This window comes from Sceloporus undulatus, chromosome 3 (assembly GCF_019175285.1).
Source record: "Sceloporus undulatus isolate JIND9_A2432 ecotype Alabama chromosome 3, SceUnd_v1.1, whole genome shotgun sequence".
NCBI classification, from domain to species: Eukaryota; Metazoa; Chordata; class Lepidosauria; order Squamata; family Phrynosomatidae; genus Sceloporus; species Sceloporus undulatus.
The window spans coordinates 184,835,979-184,855,877 of record NC_056524.1 but is presented as its reverse complement, the minus strand read 5'-3'; the positions used below and the strand labels follow the sequence as shown (position 1 = coordinate 184,855,877).

The window sequence follows — 19,899 nt, the reverse complement described above, 5'->3', positions numbered from 1 at the left end:
CAAAGTTCTTCACTGCCGGAAGACAATTCATGGCCCAAAAGGTGGAAGAGGCAACAAGGGGTCAGCATTTTAGTCTGAACCTAACAACAAGGTGGACTTGGTTAATGGGGGTTGCAAGGGTGGATCATTAGGTGAGTGACCATGTTCTCCGGAGTTTGCTATAAAGTGGAAAGGGAACCAGGCTAGTCAGACCCCATTCTAGACTTTAGAGAGCGGATTTCAGTTAACTTAGAGAAGTATTGAGGGTTGATCCGTGGTCAGAAATACTAAAAGGGAAGGGAAGTTTTCAGGAGGATGGGAGTCGAAAAAGGAGATTACTGAAGGCACAATTTCAAACAAAGTTCATTGAGAAAGAAAAAACGGGAGGTTGTTCTCAAGAAACCAGGATGGATGACTAAGGAACTTTCAACTAGCTAGTTTAAACGGCATGTAAGATGAGAAAAATGGGGAAGGAAATCATGAAAAGGATTAAAGAATAGCAAGATGTGTAGGGGTAAGTCAGAAAGGTAAGCGCAGAATGAGCTCAGGCTTGCTTAGAGAGGTTAAAAACAATAAAAAAGGGCTATTTTGATATGTCTGCAGCAAAAGGAGAAGGAAGAAGCATGGAGAGAGATGGCAAAATGCTAACAGAAGACAGAGAAAAGGCAGAATTTTCAACACCTTTTGCCTCGTCTTCTCAGAAAAGGCAAGGGTGCGAACCTGAGGACAATGGAGCAGGGGACAGAATAGTGGGGAATTTAGCAAGCCTAAGTAAGGATAGTACAGGAATACCTTGTTATCTTAAATGATTAAGTCCCCAGGACCAGTGAATACATTCCAAGAGTTTAAAGAACTGGCAATGTAATTATTGGAAAGCCATTGGCAATTCTTTGAAAACTCCTGGAGAATGGAGAGTGCCAGCAGGCTGGAGGAGGGCAAACGTTGTCTCCTCTTCAAAAAGGGGGGAAAAAGAGGATCCCAACAATTATGTACGGTTAGTCTGGACTCAATTAACAGGAAAGATTCTGGGAGCAGATCTTAAACAGGAGTCGTGAACATGTAGATGGCAATTCCATAATCACAAAAAGTCAACACGGGTTTCAGAGAAAGAAGTCATGCCAGACAACCTTATCTCGTTTTTTGATAAAATTACCAGCTTGGTAGATGAAAGGGAATACTGTGGATATCGATGATCTTTGATTCCAGTAAAGGCCTTTGGCAGAGTTTCCCATGACTTCTTGCAAACAAGTTAGTAAAATTTGGACTAGACAACGTAACGTGACATGGATTTGTAATTAGTTGACTGGCCGAACCCAAGGGTGCTCAACAAAGGCGCCCTTTACATCCTGAGAGGCCATTTGACCAGTGGGGTCCCACAGGGCTCTGTCCTGGGCCCATGCTATTCAATACATCAGTGAACTTGGATGACAGAATGGGGGCATACTCATCAAATTGCAGATGACACAATTAGGATGGAATAGCAATACTCCGAGGCAGGATCAAAATTCAAATGACGTGAATAACTAGACAAGCTGAGCCAAAACTAACAAAATGAAAGGGTAACTGCACTTAGGAGAAAAATGAATATGACACAGATATAGGATGGCGACATCTGGCTGAACGAGACTACATGTGGGGAAAGGGATCTAGGAGTCCAAGTAGACCAACAAGTTTGACAGAGTCAACAATGTGATGTGGCAACCTAAAAGGCCAATGCAATTTTAGGTTGCATCAATAAATGTATAGTGTCTCATCAAGAGAAGTGATGGTGCCACTCTATTCTGCTTTAGTCAGTGCCACCTGGAATATTGTGTCCAGTTCTGGGCACCACAATTTTAAAAAAGGACATTGAGAAACTGGAGTCATGTCCAAAGGAGGGCGCCTAAAATGTTGAAGGGTCTGGAAACCATGTCCTAGGAGAATGACTTATGATCCTGGGGATGTTTTAGCTTGGAGAAAAGAAGGTTAAGAGGTGATATGATAGCCCTGTTTAAATATTTGAAGGATGGTCGTATATGGAGGAGGGAGCAAGCTTGTTTTCTGCTGCTCAGAGAACACGACACGGAACAATGGATGCAAGCTACAGCAAAAGAGATTCCACCTCAACATAGGAGAACTTCCTGACAGAGAAGGGCTGTTTGACAGGTGACACAACTCCCCAGAGTGTAGTGGAGTTCTTCTTTGGAGGTCTTTAAGCAGAGGCTGGATGGCCATCTTTCGGGTTGATTGAACTGAGATTTCCTGCATGGCAGGGGCTTGGACTGGATGGCCCTTGTGGGCTCTTCCAACTCTACGATTCTATGATTCAAACCTACTGTCATGCTGGTTCTCATACAACTCTGAAGATCAAGATTCAAATCACTGTTCACCATGGAAGCCACTGGGTAATTTTGGGCAAGTCACACGCTCTCAGCCTCAGAGGAAGACAAAGGCAAACCATCACTGAACAAATCTTGCCAAGAAAATCCTGTGATTGGTTGCCTTAGGGTTGTCATAAGTTGAAGCAACTTGAAGGCACACAGTAAAACAAAAATAAACTTTAAGGACTCCCATAACCCTTCAGAAGTTGTAGGGATTATGTTGTAGACTCAAACTGCCAGAACCCAACCAAGTTGGTAAAAGGGGCCATGTCCGCTCGGAAGGATTCTGGGAACTGCAATAACTTTTCCAGCCTCCTAATGGGAATTGTAGGCCAAAACATCAAGAGAACCAAGAGCCACACCCTGGCTATGAAGACATAATGACATCTATAGTTTATATTAAGACATAATACAGCTATTGTGTTATGAAGGCTTCTTATTGTCACTATCCTCCCACTCCCTTACTCAATGCTTTGACACATTTGCTGAACAAAAAAATTCATTCCAGGGAAAATACCATTTGTATCTCTCACAGTGGCACAATTACTAGCGGCGAGTGGCTTGGACGGACAGTCTTGTAGCACCATTGAGACTACACTAAATGAGAGAAGAAGTTTCAGACTTAGTCTACCATCTAATGCATGGAGTGGAATTTGGTTGGTATTTTATTTCCATTAGTTGCTGGTTATTTTAGCCACCTTGACAACATCTTTGGAACCGAAAAGGGGGTGGAATAATCTGATAAAGAAATTATAGTTAATAAACTCATAGTTATGAAGTCAATGACTAGGCACCACATGGTTTCAGTAAACTTGTAGAGGGCAGCAAACTCACTTGTACTATCTGTGTAAGAAAATGCTCTAATATTGTGCCATGGAGAGCAAACGGCCTTCCCCTGCCCCCCGCCCCCCCACAGTTGTGTCTGCTATTTCTTAAAGTTTGGCTTTATTACTTTTTTATTTGCTAATAGCTCTTTGCAGGGTGGTGTGCTTCCTCCCTCTCCACTGCTGAAGTGCACGTTGTGATGTTTGTTTTTCTAAACCAAGGAGCAAATACTGCATACAAACCAGTAACGCTCCCTCCCTCAAAACAGACACACACTTCAGAAGCTTACCTGACCCACACATTCACGGAGGCACAACCATTTCTAGGTTGGGAAGACTGAAAAAGACTGGGCCTTTCTTTCTTTGAGTCACTGAAAGCCTTCATTTTCCAGTCTCATGAAAAACAAAAACCTAAATCTAGGACAGAAAAACAGATGTGTTTTATCCTCTACATTTCCAGTGTTTACTAACAGATCTTCACAATTTAAACAAAAAGACTGCTTAACATTTTACCACTTTATTAAAGTTCTCTTGACCTTGCCAGAGGCCAGCACTGTAAAGCACATACAATCTTTCCTTTGAACAAAAATTCAAATCCTTCCCTGGGATATTTTTGTTGACCTTCAACTTTGAAATTTGCTCATATTTGCTTTACCACACAGCATTTTCTGAAAATAACTTGCCTTCTTTGAGAAATCTTCCAAGAGTTGATAAGGTCTGAGGTGGACTGGCTTTTCATCAAGATTTCATTGAGTGTCCCTGACATGTTCTTTAAGGCAATTTCTCAAAAGCCAAAGATTTATTTTGAGCAAACCTGGATGAAGCAAAGACTCACTTAGAAAGGATTTTATGTTTAATGTCATATCTGAAAGTTCTGGATTTTGTATTTAGTATAACAATGGTGCAACTGGATAATTAGACCCTGGTCTTAATGATCTTGTATAGGTCTCCATTAGATGCCCATGCGTATTAGCAAGAACTAAATTTTCTCCCTTTTCCTCCATCCCATTCCATGCTTTACAACTGCTTTGCATTCCCTTATAAAAGAAATGGGTATGGTATGTCCTAGGTGGATATTTTATATCCTATTTCATAGTCTCAAGGGGTGGTTTGATGTTAACTACATGGTGTAAACAAAGGCTTGTGATGGGTTTCCTGTGGAACTGACAAAGGGGCTCCAGAAAGGCTGATGACTTTAACTCCAGAGTGATAAAACATGGATTGGATTTGAGAGAATCCCTGATAGTCATAGCAGAAAGGGTGAATGGGGACACAGGCTGTGGTGAGGTGGAAGGTGTATCTTGATTGCTTTTGTGATGGGACTCACGTAGTCATCATTGTGGGAAATACCTCATATGCAGCAAGAGGAGTGTAGGGTATGCTAACACCGTGTGCATCAATGGGCTGATGCCAAACCTTTTTGATATCACCAGATCAATTGCATTATCTGGATGATCAAGGGTGGGCAAGAGTTTGAAGGGGCAGATCTGCCCAAAGTCCAGTTCTACTTGGACTTTTGGAAGCAGGACGTTATTGATAAATAACAAATTTGGAACAAGAGCTCTAACTTTCTTTTGTTTGGCTGTTTCACTGTGTCTGTATCCCAGACTTCTCAGCTTATGCCTACCCAGATCCTAAATGTTCTACATTAGAAGTTGTGGTGCAAGCAGTGTATTAGTGTAGCTATGGCAGAACTCAGTAGTCATGACCTTGACCAGTAGGGAGACAACAAAATAGCATCCCATCCTCCCCAGAAAAATTCCACCTGGCATTTACATTTAAAAAAACAGGTGCAAGATATAAGGTGGCCACTAGGCATAAATGAAAAAAAAAATAAAAAAAGTTGGTGTATAATGCAGGTTTTTGCATACGTATGTCAATCTTCATAAAATTTATTTTGCTAACCGTAAGGTACACAGTGCCATTTAGAAATAATGGCTACAGTTTTAAGCAGAAATGCAAAAAAGTTACAGTCCTCCAGGTGTCTTACAAGTGGAGTAAATTGCTGATGGTATTTGTAGCTGTAGTTGCTCTGCTTTTGTTTGTTTTTTTCAAAATAACCAAAAGATAATTCTGTTGTCCTAGACGATCCACTGGCAAGTCCCACCAAGGAAGGACATTTTATCCTCCAGAGCATGGCATTTCCCCCAGTACGGGGATATATCAAGGCATGTGTGTTCAGTATTTGCAGTTCACACTCAGTACCTTAGATCACTACCTATCTGTTGCTACGTGGAAACGGGAGAAGTGATCAGGGTCATTCTTTTGCAGCCACCTAATGAGTATTAGCCTACGGTTCCTTTAAGAGAGAAGGCATCCCCATACAGGTCCACAGCACCAGAGCCAATACTGAACAAAGGCCTGAAGGTGAGCTGAATGATGCTAGGTCAAGGGTTATGAACTCAATACTGTTTCCCTTCATATTCCTCCTCCCTCCCTGCTATCGTTCTCAGGGACTCAAAAATCTGGAGAGAACTGACAGTAGACATGGAGGTAGCACAAACCAGCAATAAATGAGGAACAAGAACTCTCACCTCTTTCCATTATTTTTGGAAGAGCCCTGTAGTAGGAAGACCTGTCTAGTGGGTTTTTAGTGTGGTGGTTGGTGGGTGATGATCTGCGTTTCCCCCCAAAATTGGGACTCAAGACGGCTTTACAATTTAAAAGATAATAACGACCAGTCCTGCCTACCTGGATTATCTTTCAATGGGGCAACCTCAAGGCCGCTGTCTCCCTTAGGTGACTCAAAAAACATTGTGATGGAGTGGGGCAGTTGAGGTAGGGGTTTATTCTCTGTCATTAGGGATCACTGTCATCTCACCATTGGATAGTTCTTGCCAGGAACTATCTAATAAGCTACTCTCACAGAGCTGTTTGTGCAGGGATGCACTTGGTGAAATAAATTTGGCAAATTATAAACTATGTGGAGTAATGGCCCTTCTGCTATTTGGTATACATCTGTATGCAACACTTTTTCCTTGAACACCCCCACACCCCAATTTAGAGATAGGAAGCAACTGGCAGGACATTCCCCCTTCCTCTTTTTAGTGGATGCTTAGAGGTTGCTCTATCTTTCTCTTTCTTCTTTTGGGAGAGATGGCTCATGGTGAGTTTTGTTTTTTGCTTTTTATTTTGTTGCTTCTTTTAAAACTGCAGCAGCTTGTGGTCTAGGCGAAAAGGCAGGTGGCTCCCTGTGGTTCTCACATTGTTTTGAGATGGTATTCAGCTTTAATGACATTCAATAAAATAAAAATCAGCAGATGCCAATACTGTTTTGGTTCAGGAAAATTCAGGATGTATAGAAGAAAAAATTTCTCACACGAAGCCAGTTCTTGTTACAATTATATAACACTTATTTGCAAGAGGCCATTTGCTTTCATTGTTGGTGGATATGACAATAGAAATAGCAGTCTATAGGCCTGAGGCACCTCAGTTTTTGTATGATGGTGATGACCCCATGATTTGTGAATAACATTACAAATTCACACTTAAAGTGGTGAAATGTTGATCCACACTTTAGAATCCAAAACACTGAACCCGGAGGAAAATTCCATGAAGAAAATGCCATCTTTTGGCAGCTGCTGTCCTGAATGTCAGCCAAGCCACCTTTCTATTCCTCTCTTTGTGTAGATTGTACTGTATCTGTAAGAATGTTTTGAAATTATACTGCAGAGCACAGCAGGCTAGAGCTGTCAGTTTAATGACTTCCATTTATTTGTTTCTTTGTAATTTAACAGGAGTAAGTACCTGAATGCTTACAGTAAATGAAAAGAGAAAAACTAACTTTTATTGCCTAAAGAAATCTATCGAGAAGGTGCAAGCCACACCTTGGATTCAGAAGTCCTTAAAATTGGCTTCCATTGTCCCAGTTTGCTCAGGCAACTGTTATAATGATGCGGTGGAACTGCCAGTTCTTATTCTCAATGTGGGACTGTGTTGTTACCTGAGCCAATGGTGATCACATTATGCAACATACTGACATGGGGTTTCTTAGGCAATCTAAATCAGGCAATCTTTTCAGCTGGGACATTCCGTGACAGAAAAGCAGTGCCGATCCTTTTTATGCTGTAAACCATCTTAGATCCCATTCCTGGGAAGAAGGCAGATATACAAATGAAGTTACTGATTGATTAACTGATTGACGGACCAACTGACTCTCAACCCCTTGGCAAAATGCAAGTTCCATCATCTTGTTGTTTTATATTTCGAGAAAGACATACTGTGTGTCACTTAGCAATCCAATGCCTTGATGACTTAGGCAACCAGATCCTCACAACTGAATGAGGTGGTTTATGGGCAACTCCACCTGATAATGGATGTCTATTAATAAGAGTTTCAGTTGTTGTTAAGTTGCCAGATGTTTGGTATAGAATTGAGCTTTTGTTCTTTTGTGGAAGAAGATTTCAGTTGATGAAATTCTTTTTTTAACATATGGTGGTATGCTTTCAAGTCACCTGTCGGAATACTCACCAGTGGTTTTTCTCAGTTCCTGCTCTGAAATATAGCCTACAGCACTTGATATTAATTATGATCTTCATCTAAAGTACTAACTAAGGCTGACCCTGCTGTAGCTTTTAAGACAGACAGGATGTGGTGCCTTTATTAGTTTCCATATTAGCAGATTAGATTACTCCAGAAGAATAATCCACCTTGTGCTATAGCACACAAACAATGCCTGCACCAAGTTGAATCTTATGGCTATTTTCAGCCACTGATCCCATATCTTTTCTCAATGTATTTTAATGCCATAATGTGCCTTTTCCTCCAGTTCACAACATGCACCCTTATCTAATCGGATAATGTCAAATATCATGACAAGCTAGAAGGCTGGAAAGAACCACCCAGACAAGATGAAAACACGGAGAAGACACATATAAATGCCATGAAAACAACAGATGATTGAAGGTGAGGACAAAGATATAAGTGTATGAACTTGGGGTAGGCAACATATGGTCCTTTGGATTTTTTTTGGACTGCAACCAGGGTGACCAGACATCCTCCTTTCCCAGGACATCTCCTACTTTTGAACCTTCTGTCAGGAAGAATTCCACAATATTCTCCATGGAGTATGATAAGAAACATAAATTTAAATTTATATTAGTGTTTCGACTTTTATTTGTAATGTTCTACATTCTCTTGAATGTTCCTACATTTTACAGTGCTTTTGTCCTCCTTTGTGGTTTATGACATCTTTTCACTCTAGACTGCACCTTCCGGATGCCATCCACTAGCAAGCAAACATATTTGTATTCAGACAGGCTAGCAATGGACCATGCGTTACAGTCAAATGGATGTGCTGACTTTTATAATTGTACTGTTACTTGAGGTAATATGATATTTTAAAATTTTAATTAGTTTATTATAGTATGATTAATTTAATCAACTTCTTAAACCTATGGTCCAATCACTTTGTTTTAACACAAGCAGTAGCAAAAAGACTGCCCCCACCCCAAAAGGAAAGTTCTGGCTTTAAAACAATCTCTAATTCTGAAGCCTGTGATCCCTTCCGAAAGCTGGTGGGTGGGGGGTGGGGGGGAGGAAGGGTCTTTCAGTATTTTTATTTAATTATTTAATTTACTTGAAGCATACCACTCAACTTCAAAAGAAGCGCTGGTTACCCTGTGTACTTTGTTTTCAAAGCAGAATTACTCATTTGAGGAGGCGTACTGACCTGCCACTGAAATTTGGTTGGTGTGGCAACATATATAAAGAGCCACTTTTGCCATTGCCTGAGCATCAAAACTAGTGGTGATGGTGAGACCAATAGGGACCCCCAACACCTCCTCCCCAGCAAAAGGAAAATATCCATGTATTGCCCCACACTATATTACTGGTGGCTCTCTGTGGCTACTGTTGTGTGCTGCGTATGTTTAAACTTTGCCATTGAAATATTACAAATTGCATGGTCATTTTTCCCTGTCCACTTTCTTTCCTATGTGTGTTGCACGTGTAGGTGCACTGATGAATATAAAATTGTTATTTCTTACTTGCTGACAACAATGAAAAATATTTTTAAAATCTCATCCCTGAGTAAGATTATGAGGTTCCTCCCACCCCCCACCCCCCATATTTGGAACCAAAGTTATTTCATGCAAAAAAAAATCCCTCCACATGCAAAAAAAATCTCCAAACGTGGAAATTCTAGGAGTCACAGGTGTTTTTTCAGTGAGTCTCTTGACCTATCAAGATACCTTTTACACTGAGGAGAAAATGTATGAATATCCTTACATCACTAGTATGCACACATAAAGCTGTTAGTCTTCAGGCATTGCTGGACTTGTCTTCTGCTGCAACTTGGTTCTTCTCTGGGATTTAATAACAGTTGTTCTTCTGAACAACATGTTCATACGTTGCTGCTTTCAAGAAGAAAAAAAAAACTTTAATTGGCCTGAAGCTTCAAAGAGCTTGAAAAGAGCAGACAGGCCTTTGTAGTTAAGTGCTTTAAGCTATCTTCTCCTTCAAACAGCTGCGATAACAAAACAATTGATACCTACTGATCAGAGAGAAGAAGGTCTGTGGTTGCGCTTCTGAAACCAATGGCACAATCATGGACCTCCTGTTTCTCTTCTGTCCTAGACAGAAAGGGAATGCTATCTGAAATTCAGAAGTTTCAGCACTTCACATATTTGCAAAAAACAATAAAAATAATGTCTAGACCAAAACTATACATCAATTAAGTCAAAATTTGATGCATTTCTGAAGAACTCTTCAAACACTATATTTGCATATAGGCATATTTTACTCCTATTTGTAGACACATGCAGGAAACAGCAAGAAAAAAGGTTACCTGCTGTGTACTATGCATTTAAAACAGAATGTACTGTCTTGAATAATTAAGAATAGATTAAATGTACTTTTAAAAAATATAATAAAATAAATACATGGTGGGTGTTTCTAGATTACTATCTAGCTGATGGGGGTTTGTCCATTTTGAATTTATGTCCAAAATCCTACAGACCAAAGGGTGTTTGTGACCCTCCCAGTAATTCCAGAGCTTGTGGACAAATTTTTCTTTGGCATACAACTCTAGAATGCCCAAGCCACACCTTGGACATTCTCTAATATTATTTCCATTCTTTCTTTGACAAACACTTAGTCAACCTCTACCTCTCGTCTGTTATTGCTTTCAGAAGAGTCACTGAACATTTTTTTCCTCTAAGACACAGTGAAAATTCCAGAAAGTGGTAAAAATAAAGTTGTATTGATCAACTTAGATTAGTGGTGTCACGGGGAAGGGGGGTTAGAGTGGACTCCCCGCTGCTGAAGGTGTCAATGCTGCTGCCACAGGGAAGTTGGAGGTGCTGGGCTTTCCCACGTCCTGTCTCTCTCTGCTGAGGGAGCCATGGCAGTGGGGAAGGCGGTGGGGCACCCCTGCTGGCCCTACCCACTGCCCTCCTTGCCACCTTCCTCACTTGACAGAAGTGCAGACTGTCTTCACACACGTAAGCCCTTCTGCACCAAATCCACCCTATCTCTCCCTCTAACTGGTTTAAATAACTCATTTTTGTATCTGATTTTTTCAGGAAAATTTGGAGCACTTCGGAAACATCAATCTGTCTACACAAGCCTTTGACAAGGTTCCCCATGACAAGGTCCCTTGGAGGTCTTTAAACAGAGGCGGAGTGGCTCATCTGTCGGGAGCTTTGATTGACAGTTCCTGCATGGCATGGGTTGGATCTGGAGGCCTTGGGGTCTCTTCCAACTCTACAATTTATGTTCTGCTTCTCTATGTGCTACTGGTGTGGCATGAGGTGCTCCTTCAGGTCACAACAAGATGGCCCAGCCATGTGATTAATACAGTGCTCCTCGCCTTACGCGGGGATCCGTTCCGGATCCCCGCCGCGTAAGCGAATTCCGCCTATGCTTGAGCCCCATTGGAAACAATGGGCTCGGCGCGGTTGGGCGCGAGGCAACGGCGCACGCGCCATTCAATTGAATGGGACGCGCCGCCCCTTCCGCCCCGCGCACGCGCCGCGGCGTTGAGCGCATACGCTCAAGTCCGGTATATGGCGCGCCTGCGTATGGTGCGCCCACGTAGGCGTGCCCGCATATGGCGCTGCCCGCGTTATGGCGCGCCCGCGTATGGCGCGCCGCGTATGGCGCGCCGCGTTTGGCGCGGGCGCACTGTATTGCATGCCTTGTGTTTGACCTCAGAGGGAATGACTCAAGCCAGGGGTCATGGAGCTAGGGTTGCCATAAGTGAGGAACCTCCAAACCGGGGACACATGTAGGACAATGTTAGGGCCAAATTTTCAAATGTAGGACAACATTTATAAAAAGGAGGACACACAAAAAATTGAAGGTTTTAAAAAAAATTTTAATAAATGCATGTTTTTAGGCATGATCAAACTGGAGGACATTTTGGCATTATTCTTAGATGCAGAAATGGTACTTCCCTCAGATTAAACTTTACTTCTCAGAAGTGTGTACTTGGGCAAGGGCTGGTGGTTGTCTTCATGCGCATGAGTTTGTAAAAAATCACAGCAAGTACATGGCCATGTCTCAGAGGCTTCTTGATCAGCATCAGCCTCATCATCATCATCATCACATCAATATAATGGCCAAGAAAGGCAGACTTGTTAGCATTCAAAGCACACATAAATACACAAAAAATGTCACTTGCATATATTTAATAATAAAAAATAATGAAAAAATAAATAAAAACACAGGCAGGGGTGGGTATATATGCTAATAAAAAGATGTATAAAATAAAAACATGCAATAATAAAATTAATAAAATAAAAAAAAACAAGCAATAAAAATAACATAAAATAAAACAAAAACAAGCATAATAAAATATGAAATAAATAATAAACAAGCAATAACACACTCAGATCATCCGGGCCAGCAACTGCTAAGAGTTTCCAGAGGGGCGATTAGTCTCCACCTTCTAGGAGGGCCTTTTCTATCTCGCCCCCCCAACCTCTGAACCGCTGCCCGTGAGCTCCACTCAGCCACCCCTCCCTAAGCCAATTTAAGAAGGGGTTGAAAACCTACTTTTCGAGCAGGCCTACCCCTGATTTTTGCCCCAGATGCTTTCCTCCCCCCCCCCCCCCCCTGTCAGCACGTGTTTGCCGGCATGAATTTTATTATTTTATTGAACTGTTTAATCCATTTTTGTAAATTGGTATCATTGTAATGCTTGTTTGTGCAACCGCCTGAGTTTACAAGAAGGGCCGGTATATAAATAATTGTTTTATTATTTATTTATTATTCTATAAAAATTAAAAAAGAAAAATAAAATAAAAACAAGCAATAATAAAAATTAATGAAATAAAACAAAAACAAGCAATAATAAAAATTAATAAAATAAAATAAAAACAAGCAATAATAAACATTAATAAAATAAAACAAAAACAAGCAATAATAAACATTAATAAAATAAAACAAAAACAAGCAATAATAAACAATGAAATAAAACAAAAACAAGCAATAATCAAAATTAATGAAATAAAATAAAAACAAGCAATAATAAAAATTAATGAAATAAAACAAAAACAAGCAATAATAAAAATTAATAAAATAAAATAAAAACAAGCAATAATAAAAATTAATAAAATAAAAAATAAAAAGCAATAATAAAAATTAAAAAAATTAAATGAAATAAGTATTTTATATTTTTAAATATAATTTAAAAACCCCAAAATACCAAGGCAGACCTAATGGCCACTGACTCAGCTTTCCTCCTCCTCCTCCTCCTCCTCTGGCCCAATTCTGCCCTGGCCTTCAGGCACCCTTCCTCTGGCTTCTTCCTCCTCCTCCTCTCCCCTCCTCCTCCTTATGATGGCTGGCGCGCGCGTGCAGAGGGAAGCAGGGCAGGCGTGTGCGCGTGGAGGAAAGCGGGCCAGGCGCACGCACTGCCCCTGGCCCCTGCTGAGGCCTGGGCGGCGCGCAAGCCTTCACAGTGGGGGCGCGGTGGCGGCGGCGCTTCTGCTGCTGAGGAAGAGGAGGAAGGCGGAGCCAGAGGAGGAGGTGGGTTGGCGCCGCAGAAGCCGCATTAGCAGCAGCGGCAATGGCCGGAGTGGGCCCCCAAACCAGGAACAAGGCACGGGTGGGGGCCCAAACCGGACCGGGAGGGCCCCCCCGAAACCATGATTGCCACGGGGGCCGCCGGGTTATGGCAACCCTACATGGAGCTGGACAGCACAACAGAGATGTGTGTGTAGGCAACCACCTATGGAGTACAGAGGTAATATGGGGAATCTGGAGCAGCCCAGATATTCTGGCCAGTGTAAATGAGCCTTGTGAATTTAAGCAGATAAACCTTGGAATTTGTGTACTGAGTTTATGCAGGGTGAGTCTCTGACCCATTCTCTTCCTCCTGTTGAGCTCAGTTTGCAGCTATTGAAGTTAGCTGATGAGGAATGAAGAAAGTGGGAGGAGAGAACCTAGGATTGTTTTAAAAGCAGCTGAGAAAGTAGGATGGCATAGGATTAACTAGGACTGTCCCTTCTAAACCATGATAGTTGGATGGTATATGTTTTGAACAAATGGTATAATTGCAGATGTACCTCTGGAAAATAGCCCAATATTCTGACATTCTCCCAATTGACATTTGGATTTCTTTAATAGAAATCCAACAAAAACCAAAATGTATAGAACTATCCTATACACATTTATTTTGGAATACATTTCATTGTGTTCAACACTGGTAGGTTTGTGTATGATTGTAGCTTAAAACATGACTAATAGTAGAATCTTATGCATGTCTGCTCAGGAGTAAGTTCCACTGAATTCAGGGTTGCATACTTCTAGGTAAATTGATGTGGGATTATATCCCACCATCCAGTTAAATTGAGTCAGTTTATTCAATATTCAGTGTGGTGTTGTTGTTGTGCCTTCAAGTAATTTCTGACTTATGGTGACCCTAAGGTGAACCTATCACAGGGTTTTCTTGGCAAATTTCTTCAGAGTGGATTTGCTATTGCCATCCTCTGAGGCTGAGAGAAAGTGACTTACCCAAGGACACCCAGTGGGTTTACCTGGCTGAATCAGGATTCATACCCTGGCTTCCAGAATCATAGTCTAACACTCAAACTACTGCACTTCACTAGCTCTCATTCAGTTACTTCAGCAGAAATAACTGATTTCTTTTATCAGTTTTTTTTTAAAAAAATAAATACTTCCCCCAACATGTACATGCTATTTGAGAGGGCTTCATTGAAATATCAGTCTTTTCCCATCTTTGCATAAGTTTTAAATTTCTGGAATTGTCTTTCTTAGAAGTGAAGTAAATGTCTTTAAGCAAAGTCATAAATGGAGTTGTAGAACAAATTGGGGAAAAAAATTATCCTCTCTTTCTTTTAGAGCTGCCAAATATAAGGAAGTGGAAAACCGTATTAGGCAACATATGCTTATGATGAAAGAAAGAAGGAAACGGTTAACAGGGATACCCCAGGATGATATGGAGAGAGCAAAGGAAGACTTTGAAACCGTATGTTCTATTTATTCTCTTTGAAATAGAGTCAGCCTTCTGTATCAGTGGAGGTTTGGTTCCCACCCCCCTGCAGATATGAAATATTGTGAGATCTCCATTCCATGTAAGTCTATGGATGGTGATGTGCATGCATCAGCGTGCATGCATCAGCGTGACTGCGTGCATCTGTCACCACTGACTTTTATGGAGCAGGGCTAGCTGCAGATACTCAAAACTGTGGATAGCTAGCCCACCACTATGGAAGGCCAACTGCATAGTACTGGTTCAGTTGTAATGTTTTGGAGAGTCCAAATGTTTCTTTGAATAATCTTGAAAGTGATTCATGCTTACATGCTCCTTCCCCAGGCTCTCTGCCCTTGGACACTTGTGACAGGACCTCCTCTTAAACCTTAGGTTACCTTTCCTTCCTATCCCCAGTAGGTCCCTAGTCACTGACACCTGCACTGTTGTAACCTTATTGACACTATTTTAATATGTATAAGGGCCAGGGGCCCAAGTGTTCCACAAACCAGTTCACTGTTTAGGTAGTGTGCTTGCCTTTGTTTATAGTTTATAGAAATCACTCAGACAGAGACATCTACTGTAAAAAATGAACAGTAACTTTATTAAATAACTCTCTGCCTCTGTCTCTGTCTGTCCATCTCTCTGTCTGACTGTCTCTCAGTGGAGATTATTGCATTGTATTTAAAGTGAAATATCCCTGATGGGATACAATTGTATTTAATTTTAAAACCAGGTGTTATTGCACAGCCGGGTGAGTGCAACCCAAATGCTGCCCAGATCCCAGCCGTACTTACCCTGTGGCTTTTCAAAAATGGCAAGTTCCCATTTTTGAAAAACAGCTGGGATCTGGGCTGCATACGGAGTGCACTTGCCTGGCCGTGGCTGCGTGCAATCATACCCAGTTTTAAAATTAAACATGACTGTATTAAATGCTTTAAATACAATGTGATAGTCTCCTCTCTCTCTCCAACCTCTCCTCAGACACACACACTGGCTTTTATACATCCCAATTCCTCCACCACCACCACTCACAGTCTTCCTGGACTGTGACTGACTTCCAGGAAGCCAGGTCTGCCTAGCAACTCTGTCGCAACACCCATTTCACCACTACAATTCTTGTAACCTTTTGCTGTTACATTTGAACTGGATAAATAAGGGACAAGCCAAGAGATTTCGCTACCTGAAGCAAAGGCACTCCTCCCTTTTCTATGTAAAAGAGCTGAGTGGACTGGCAGATGTTCATTCCTGCAATACAGTACTACCAATGAAAGAATTCTTCACCACAGCATCAGAGGGTAGAGTGCCTATATGACACAGTGCTGTCCATCAAGAGATGGAAAGGCCAGGGAATTTAGGAAGGACAGTTGGTGGGCAGCCACCTCTGCTTCCCAGTATTTGCTGTTTTAGACAATTGGCTGTCTACTGGGATAAACCATGTTATATATGATTCATAGTTTGTCCATAAACCAAAACTGTAAACCAAATTCAGGCTTATTTACTTGGCATCAGATCAGGTTTGTTACTATCTAAACTAAAGTTTAGCTGTAACTTTTTTTTCTAAGTCAGTATAATCTCAAGTGCTTCCAAGAGTTTAGTGTAACCTAAATATTTATCATCAGGGTAGAATTCAGACATATAGGAATATCAGTATGCAAAGTGATCTTGTAGCACCTTTGAGACTGTGTAGATGTTGTATCATAACCTTCACCACCACCACACCAGAGGATAGCAGTCCAATTCAACCTGTATTTTTGAGTTCTGTGCAATTCTTGGGGCCCAAACAGACAGGCCAAAATAAAGCTGCTTCGAGTCACTTTGGAGGTATGCTGTTTAAATGATGCATGCATCCTAAGAGGACGGAGCTCTGGCACAGCTTCTGGCCTCTTAAGATGTGTGTGTCATTTAAACAGCATACCTCCAAAGTGACCTGAAGCAGCTTTATTTTGGACTGTCTGTTCGGGTCCTTACTTTACTGATATAGGGCTTTATTCTGGTATTGGTGTGAAAATTGTTCAGTATATGTATCCAGATCAGAGCTTGGAAATTTGCGTTCATGGAATTCTGGGATCTGTAGTCCCAAAAGTAATACACTCGTCCCTTCACATTTGTGGCTTTGACGTTTGCAAATTTGATTATCCATGGATTTTATTAATATGGTCAACTTCAACCAAAGGTCACACTGAAGAACATAGAGATTCCTAGAGAGAACACTCCACTAGGCATTTGTAACTCATCCAGTGCAATTTTATGGTCAGTGTCTGGAAGATGCTAACCACAGAGTTGCACTGGAGGACTTAGAGATTCCTACAGAGGTGTCCTCCTAGGTAAAAACACAGTGGTTTTGTTATTTGTGGTTTTTCCACATTCACAGGGGTCCTGGGCCCCTAACCCCAGCAAATGTGGAGGGACAAGTGTATTTTCAAACTCCAGTTTAGATGACAATAGATGAATGTGGGAGGCACAAGTGAAAATGTGACTGTGTCCTTTTCACACTGTAATATTAATGTAATAAATCTTGCATTTTTATCCAAAATATAATGTTTTCCACCCACAGGTTGAAAAGCTAGAGGAGGAGATAGCTGAGATGAAAAGAGACCATCACAAGGAGTATCGGTTCACTGCCTTTACAGGAGAGCTGCCACCTCCATCTGAAAATCCATTACCAGCTCCCAAGGCTCAAAATATATTTTTTAACATGACATTTTAATTATGTAAATATTTCTCATGTAGGAGCCACCTGCTGCTGCATACTTTTCAGATAATCTGTTTTTAAACAGACTTCATAAAATTGTTGTTTTCAAGTTTATTTCTTCTTCATTTATATTTCTATGACATCAAAATTAGAGAGTTTAAGAACAACAAAAAGAGCTTTTTTGGATATGTCCGCAACAAAAGGAGGAAGAAGGAAATGGTAGGGCCACTGCGTGGAGAAGATGGCAAAATGCTAACAGGTAGAGTTGCCATAATTTGCTACCACCAAACCAGGACAAAATGTAGGACAAAATTTGCCTGAAAATGTAGGACATTCAAGAAAAATGGAAGACACAGCCAACTAGAACCCAAAAACATTAATTATTCTTAAAAATGGCACACAACAGTAGAATTCAAAGATATCGAGATTGTACCTGTGAGACTGATGCATCTGAGGAAGCGGACTTTAGTCTAGGAAAGCTCATGCTGCCAAGTAGTTGCTGCGGTGGCCCTGCTGCCGCTGGAGGAGGCCTTGCCATGGCGGTCTCCTTTTTTGGGGCCTAGCCAGCCGGCCAGGCCCCTCGTGGCTTCGGAGCTGCCGCAGCAGCGGTATCATTCTGGGCCTAGCCGGCTGGCCAGGCCCCTCACAGTTCTTGAGACGCCGGTGAAGGCAGTTGCCGCTGCAGCGGCCTTCTCTGGGGCCTCCACCACCGCTGCAAATGGTGGCGTGGAGGCCCCAACCTTCCCCCATCACAGCCCAGCTTCTCCTCCTCTGGGCCACTGCTCCTTGTGGGCAATTGGAGAGGCTGCAGCAGCCAAGCCTAGAGGAGGAGGAGCTGTGGACCTGCGCCTGGCGGAGGTGGGTGGGAGCCTGAGCGGGGGTCAGGGGGGTCCAGGCCAGCCAGCACCAGGACATATTGCCAAACCCGGGGCAGGAGAATCCCAAGGCCCCAAATCTGGGATTGTCCTGCCTAAAAGCAGGATATGGCAACCCTATTAACGGGACAGAGAAAAGGCAGAATTAGTGAACACCTTCTTTGCCTCAGTCTTCTCAGAAAAGGCAAAGGGTGCTCAATGTGAGGATAAAGGAGCAGAGGACAGAATAGGGGAATTTCAGCACAGAATAAGTAAAGAGATAGTACAGGAATATCTGGCTAATCTAAACGAATATAAATCTCCAGGACCAGACAAACTACATCCAAGGGTATTAAAAGAACTGGCAAATGTAATATCGGAGCCATTGGCAATAATCTTTGAGAATTCCTGGAGAACAGAAGAAGTCCCAGCAGACTGGAGGAGGGCAAATGTTGTCCCCATCTTCAAAAAGGGGACAAAGGAGGATCCCAACAATTATCATCCAGTTAGTCTGACATCTATACCAGGAAAGATTCTAGAGCAGATCATTAAACAGAGAGTCTGTGAACATCTAGAAAGCAATGCCATAATCACAAAAAGTCAACACGGGTTTTAGAGAAACAAGTCATGCCAGACAAACCTAATCTCTTTTTTTTTTTTTGATAAAATTACCAGCTTGGTAGATGAAGGAATAGCTAATACTCCAGAGGACAGGATCAAAATTCAAAATGACCTGAATAGACTAGAAAGCTGGGCCAAAGCTAATAAAATGAATTTCAACACAGAGAAATGTAAGGTACTGCACTTAGGGCCGAAAAATGAAATGAACAGATATAGGATGGGTGACACCTGGCTTAAGGAGACAACATGTGAAAGGGATCTGGGAGTCCAAGTAGACCACAAATTGAACATGAGTCAACAGTGCGATGTGGCAGCTAATAAGGCCAATGCGATTTTAGGCTGCATCAATAGCTTTATAGTGTCTAAATCAAGGAAAGTAATAGTGCCACTCTATTCTGCTCTGGTCAGACCTCACTTGGAATACTGCATCCACTTCTGGGCACCACCATTCAAAAAGGACATTGAGAAACTGGAGAGTGTCCAAAGTAGGGCGACTAAAATGGTGAAGGGTCTGAATACCATGTCTTATGAGGAAAGGCTGAGGGAGCTGAGTATGTTTAACCTGGAGAAGAGAAGGTTAAGAGGTGATATGATAGCCCTGTTTAAATACTTGAAGGGATGTCATATTGAGGAGGGAGCTTTGCTTGTTTTCTGCTGCTCCAGAGACTAGGACCTGGAGCAATGGATGCAAACTGCAGGAAAAGAGATTCCACCTCAACATTAGGAGGAACTTCCTGACAGTAAGGGCTGTTCGACAGTAGAACACACTCCCCCAGAGTGAAGTGGAGTCTCCTTCCTTGGAGGTCTTTAAACAGGCTGGATGGCCATCTGTCGGGGATGCTTCGATTTAGATTTCCTGCATGGCAGGGGGTTGGACTGGATGGCCCCTGTGGTCTCTTCCAACTCTATGATTCTATGAAATAAATTGTTGCATAGTGTTTTAAATGCTGAATCGTCTTAGAGGTGAAACAGGCACAATCCTCTGAAAACTGGCCTCTTCCAATCATTCTGACAGAATGGGGCTCTCTAATGTAAAAAAACAAAAACAAATGTGTTCACACATTTCCAAATTCAGATTTTAAAAAAATAGTACCAGTAAAATGGATGAACAAAATAATTTGGCACTGGG

At 41.8% G+C, this 19,899-nt stretch overlaps 1 protein-coding gene and 1 long non-coding RNA gene across 6 annotated transcripts in view; one reads left to right on the top strand and one right to left on the bottom strand.

Moving 5' to 3' along the window:
* The window catches only part of LRRC27 (leucine rich repeat containing 27), an 84,529-nt gene extending 67,125 nt beyond the window's left edge, over nt 1–17,404 (top strand). For all 4 annotated transcript variants that reach the window (XM_042456714.1, XM_042456716.1, XM_042456715.1 and 1 more), the window contains 2 exons: nt 14,471–14,597; nt 17,158–17,404. In XM_042456714.1, the coding sequence (XP_042312648.1) occupies nt 14,471–14,597; nt 17,158–17,310 (280 nt within the window). In that variant the 3' untranslated portion in view covers nt 17,311–17,404. The remainder of the gene's footprint in view (nt 1–14,470; nt 14,598–17,157) is intronic.
* LOC121925023 overlaps nt 1–19,899 on the bottom strand; it is a 41,825-nt gene that overhangs the window by 4,062 nt on the left and 17,864 nt on the right. The window lies entirely within an intron of this gene.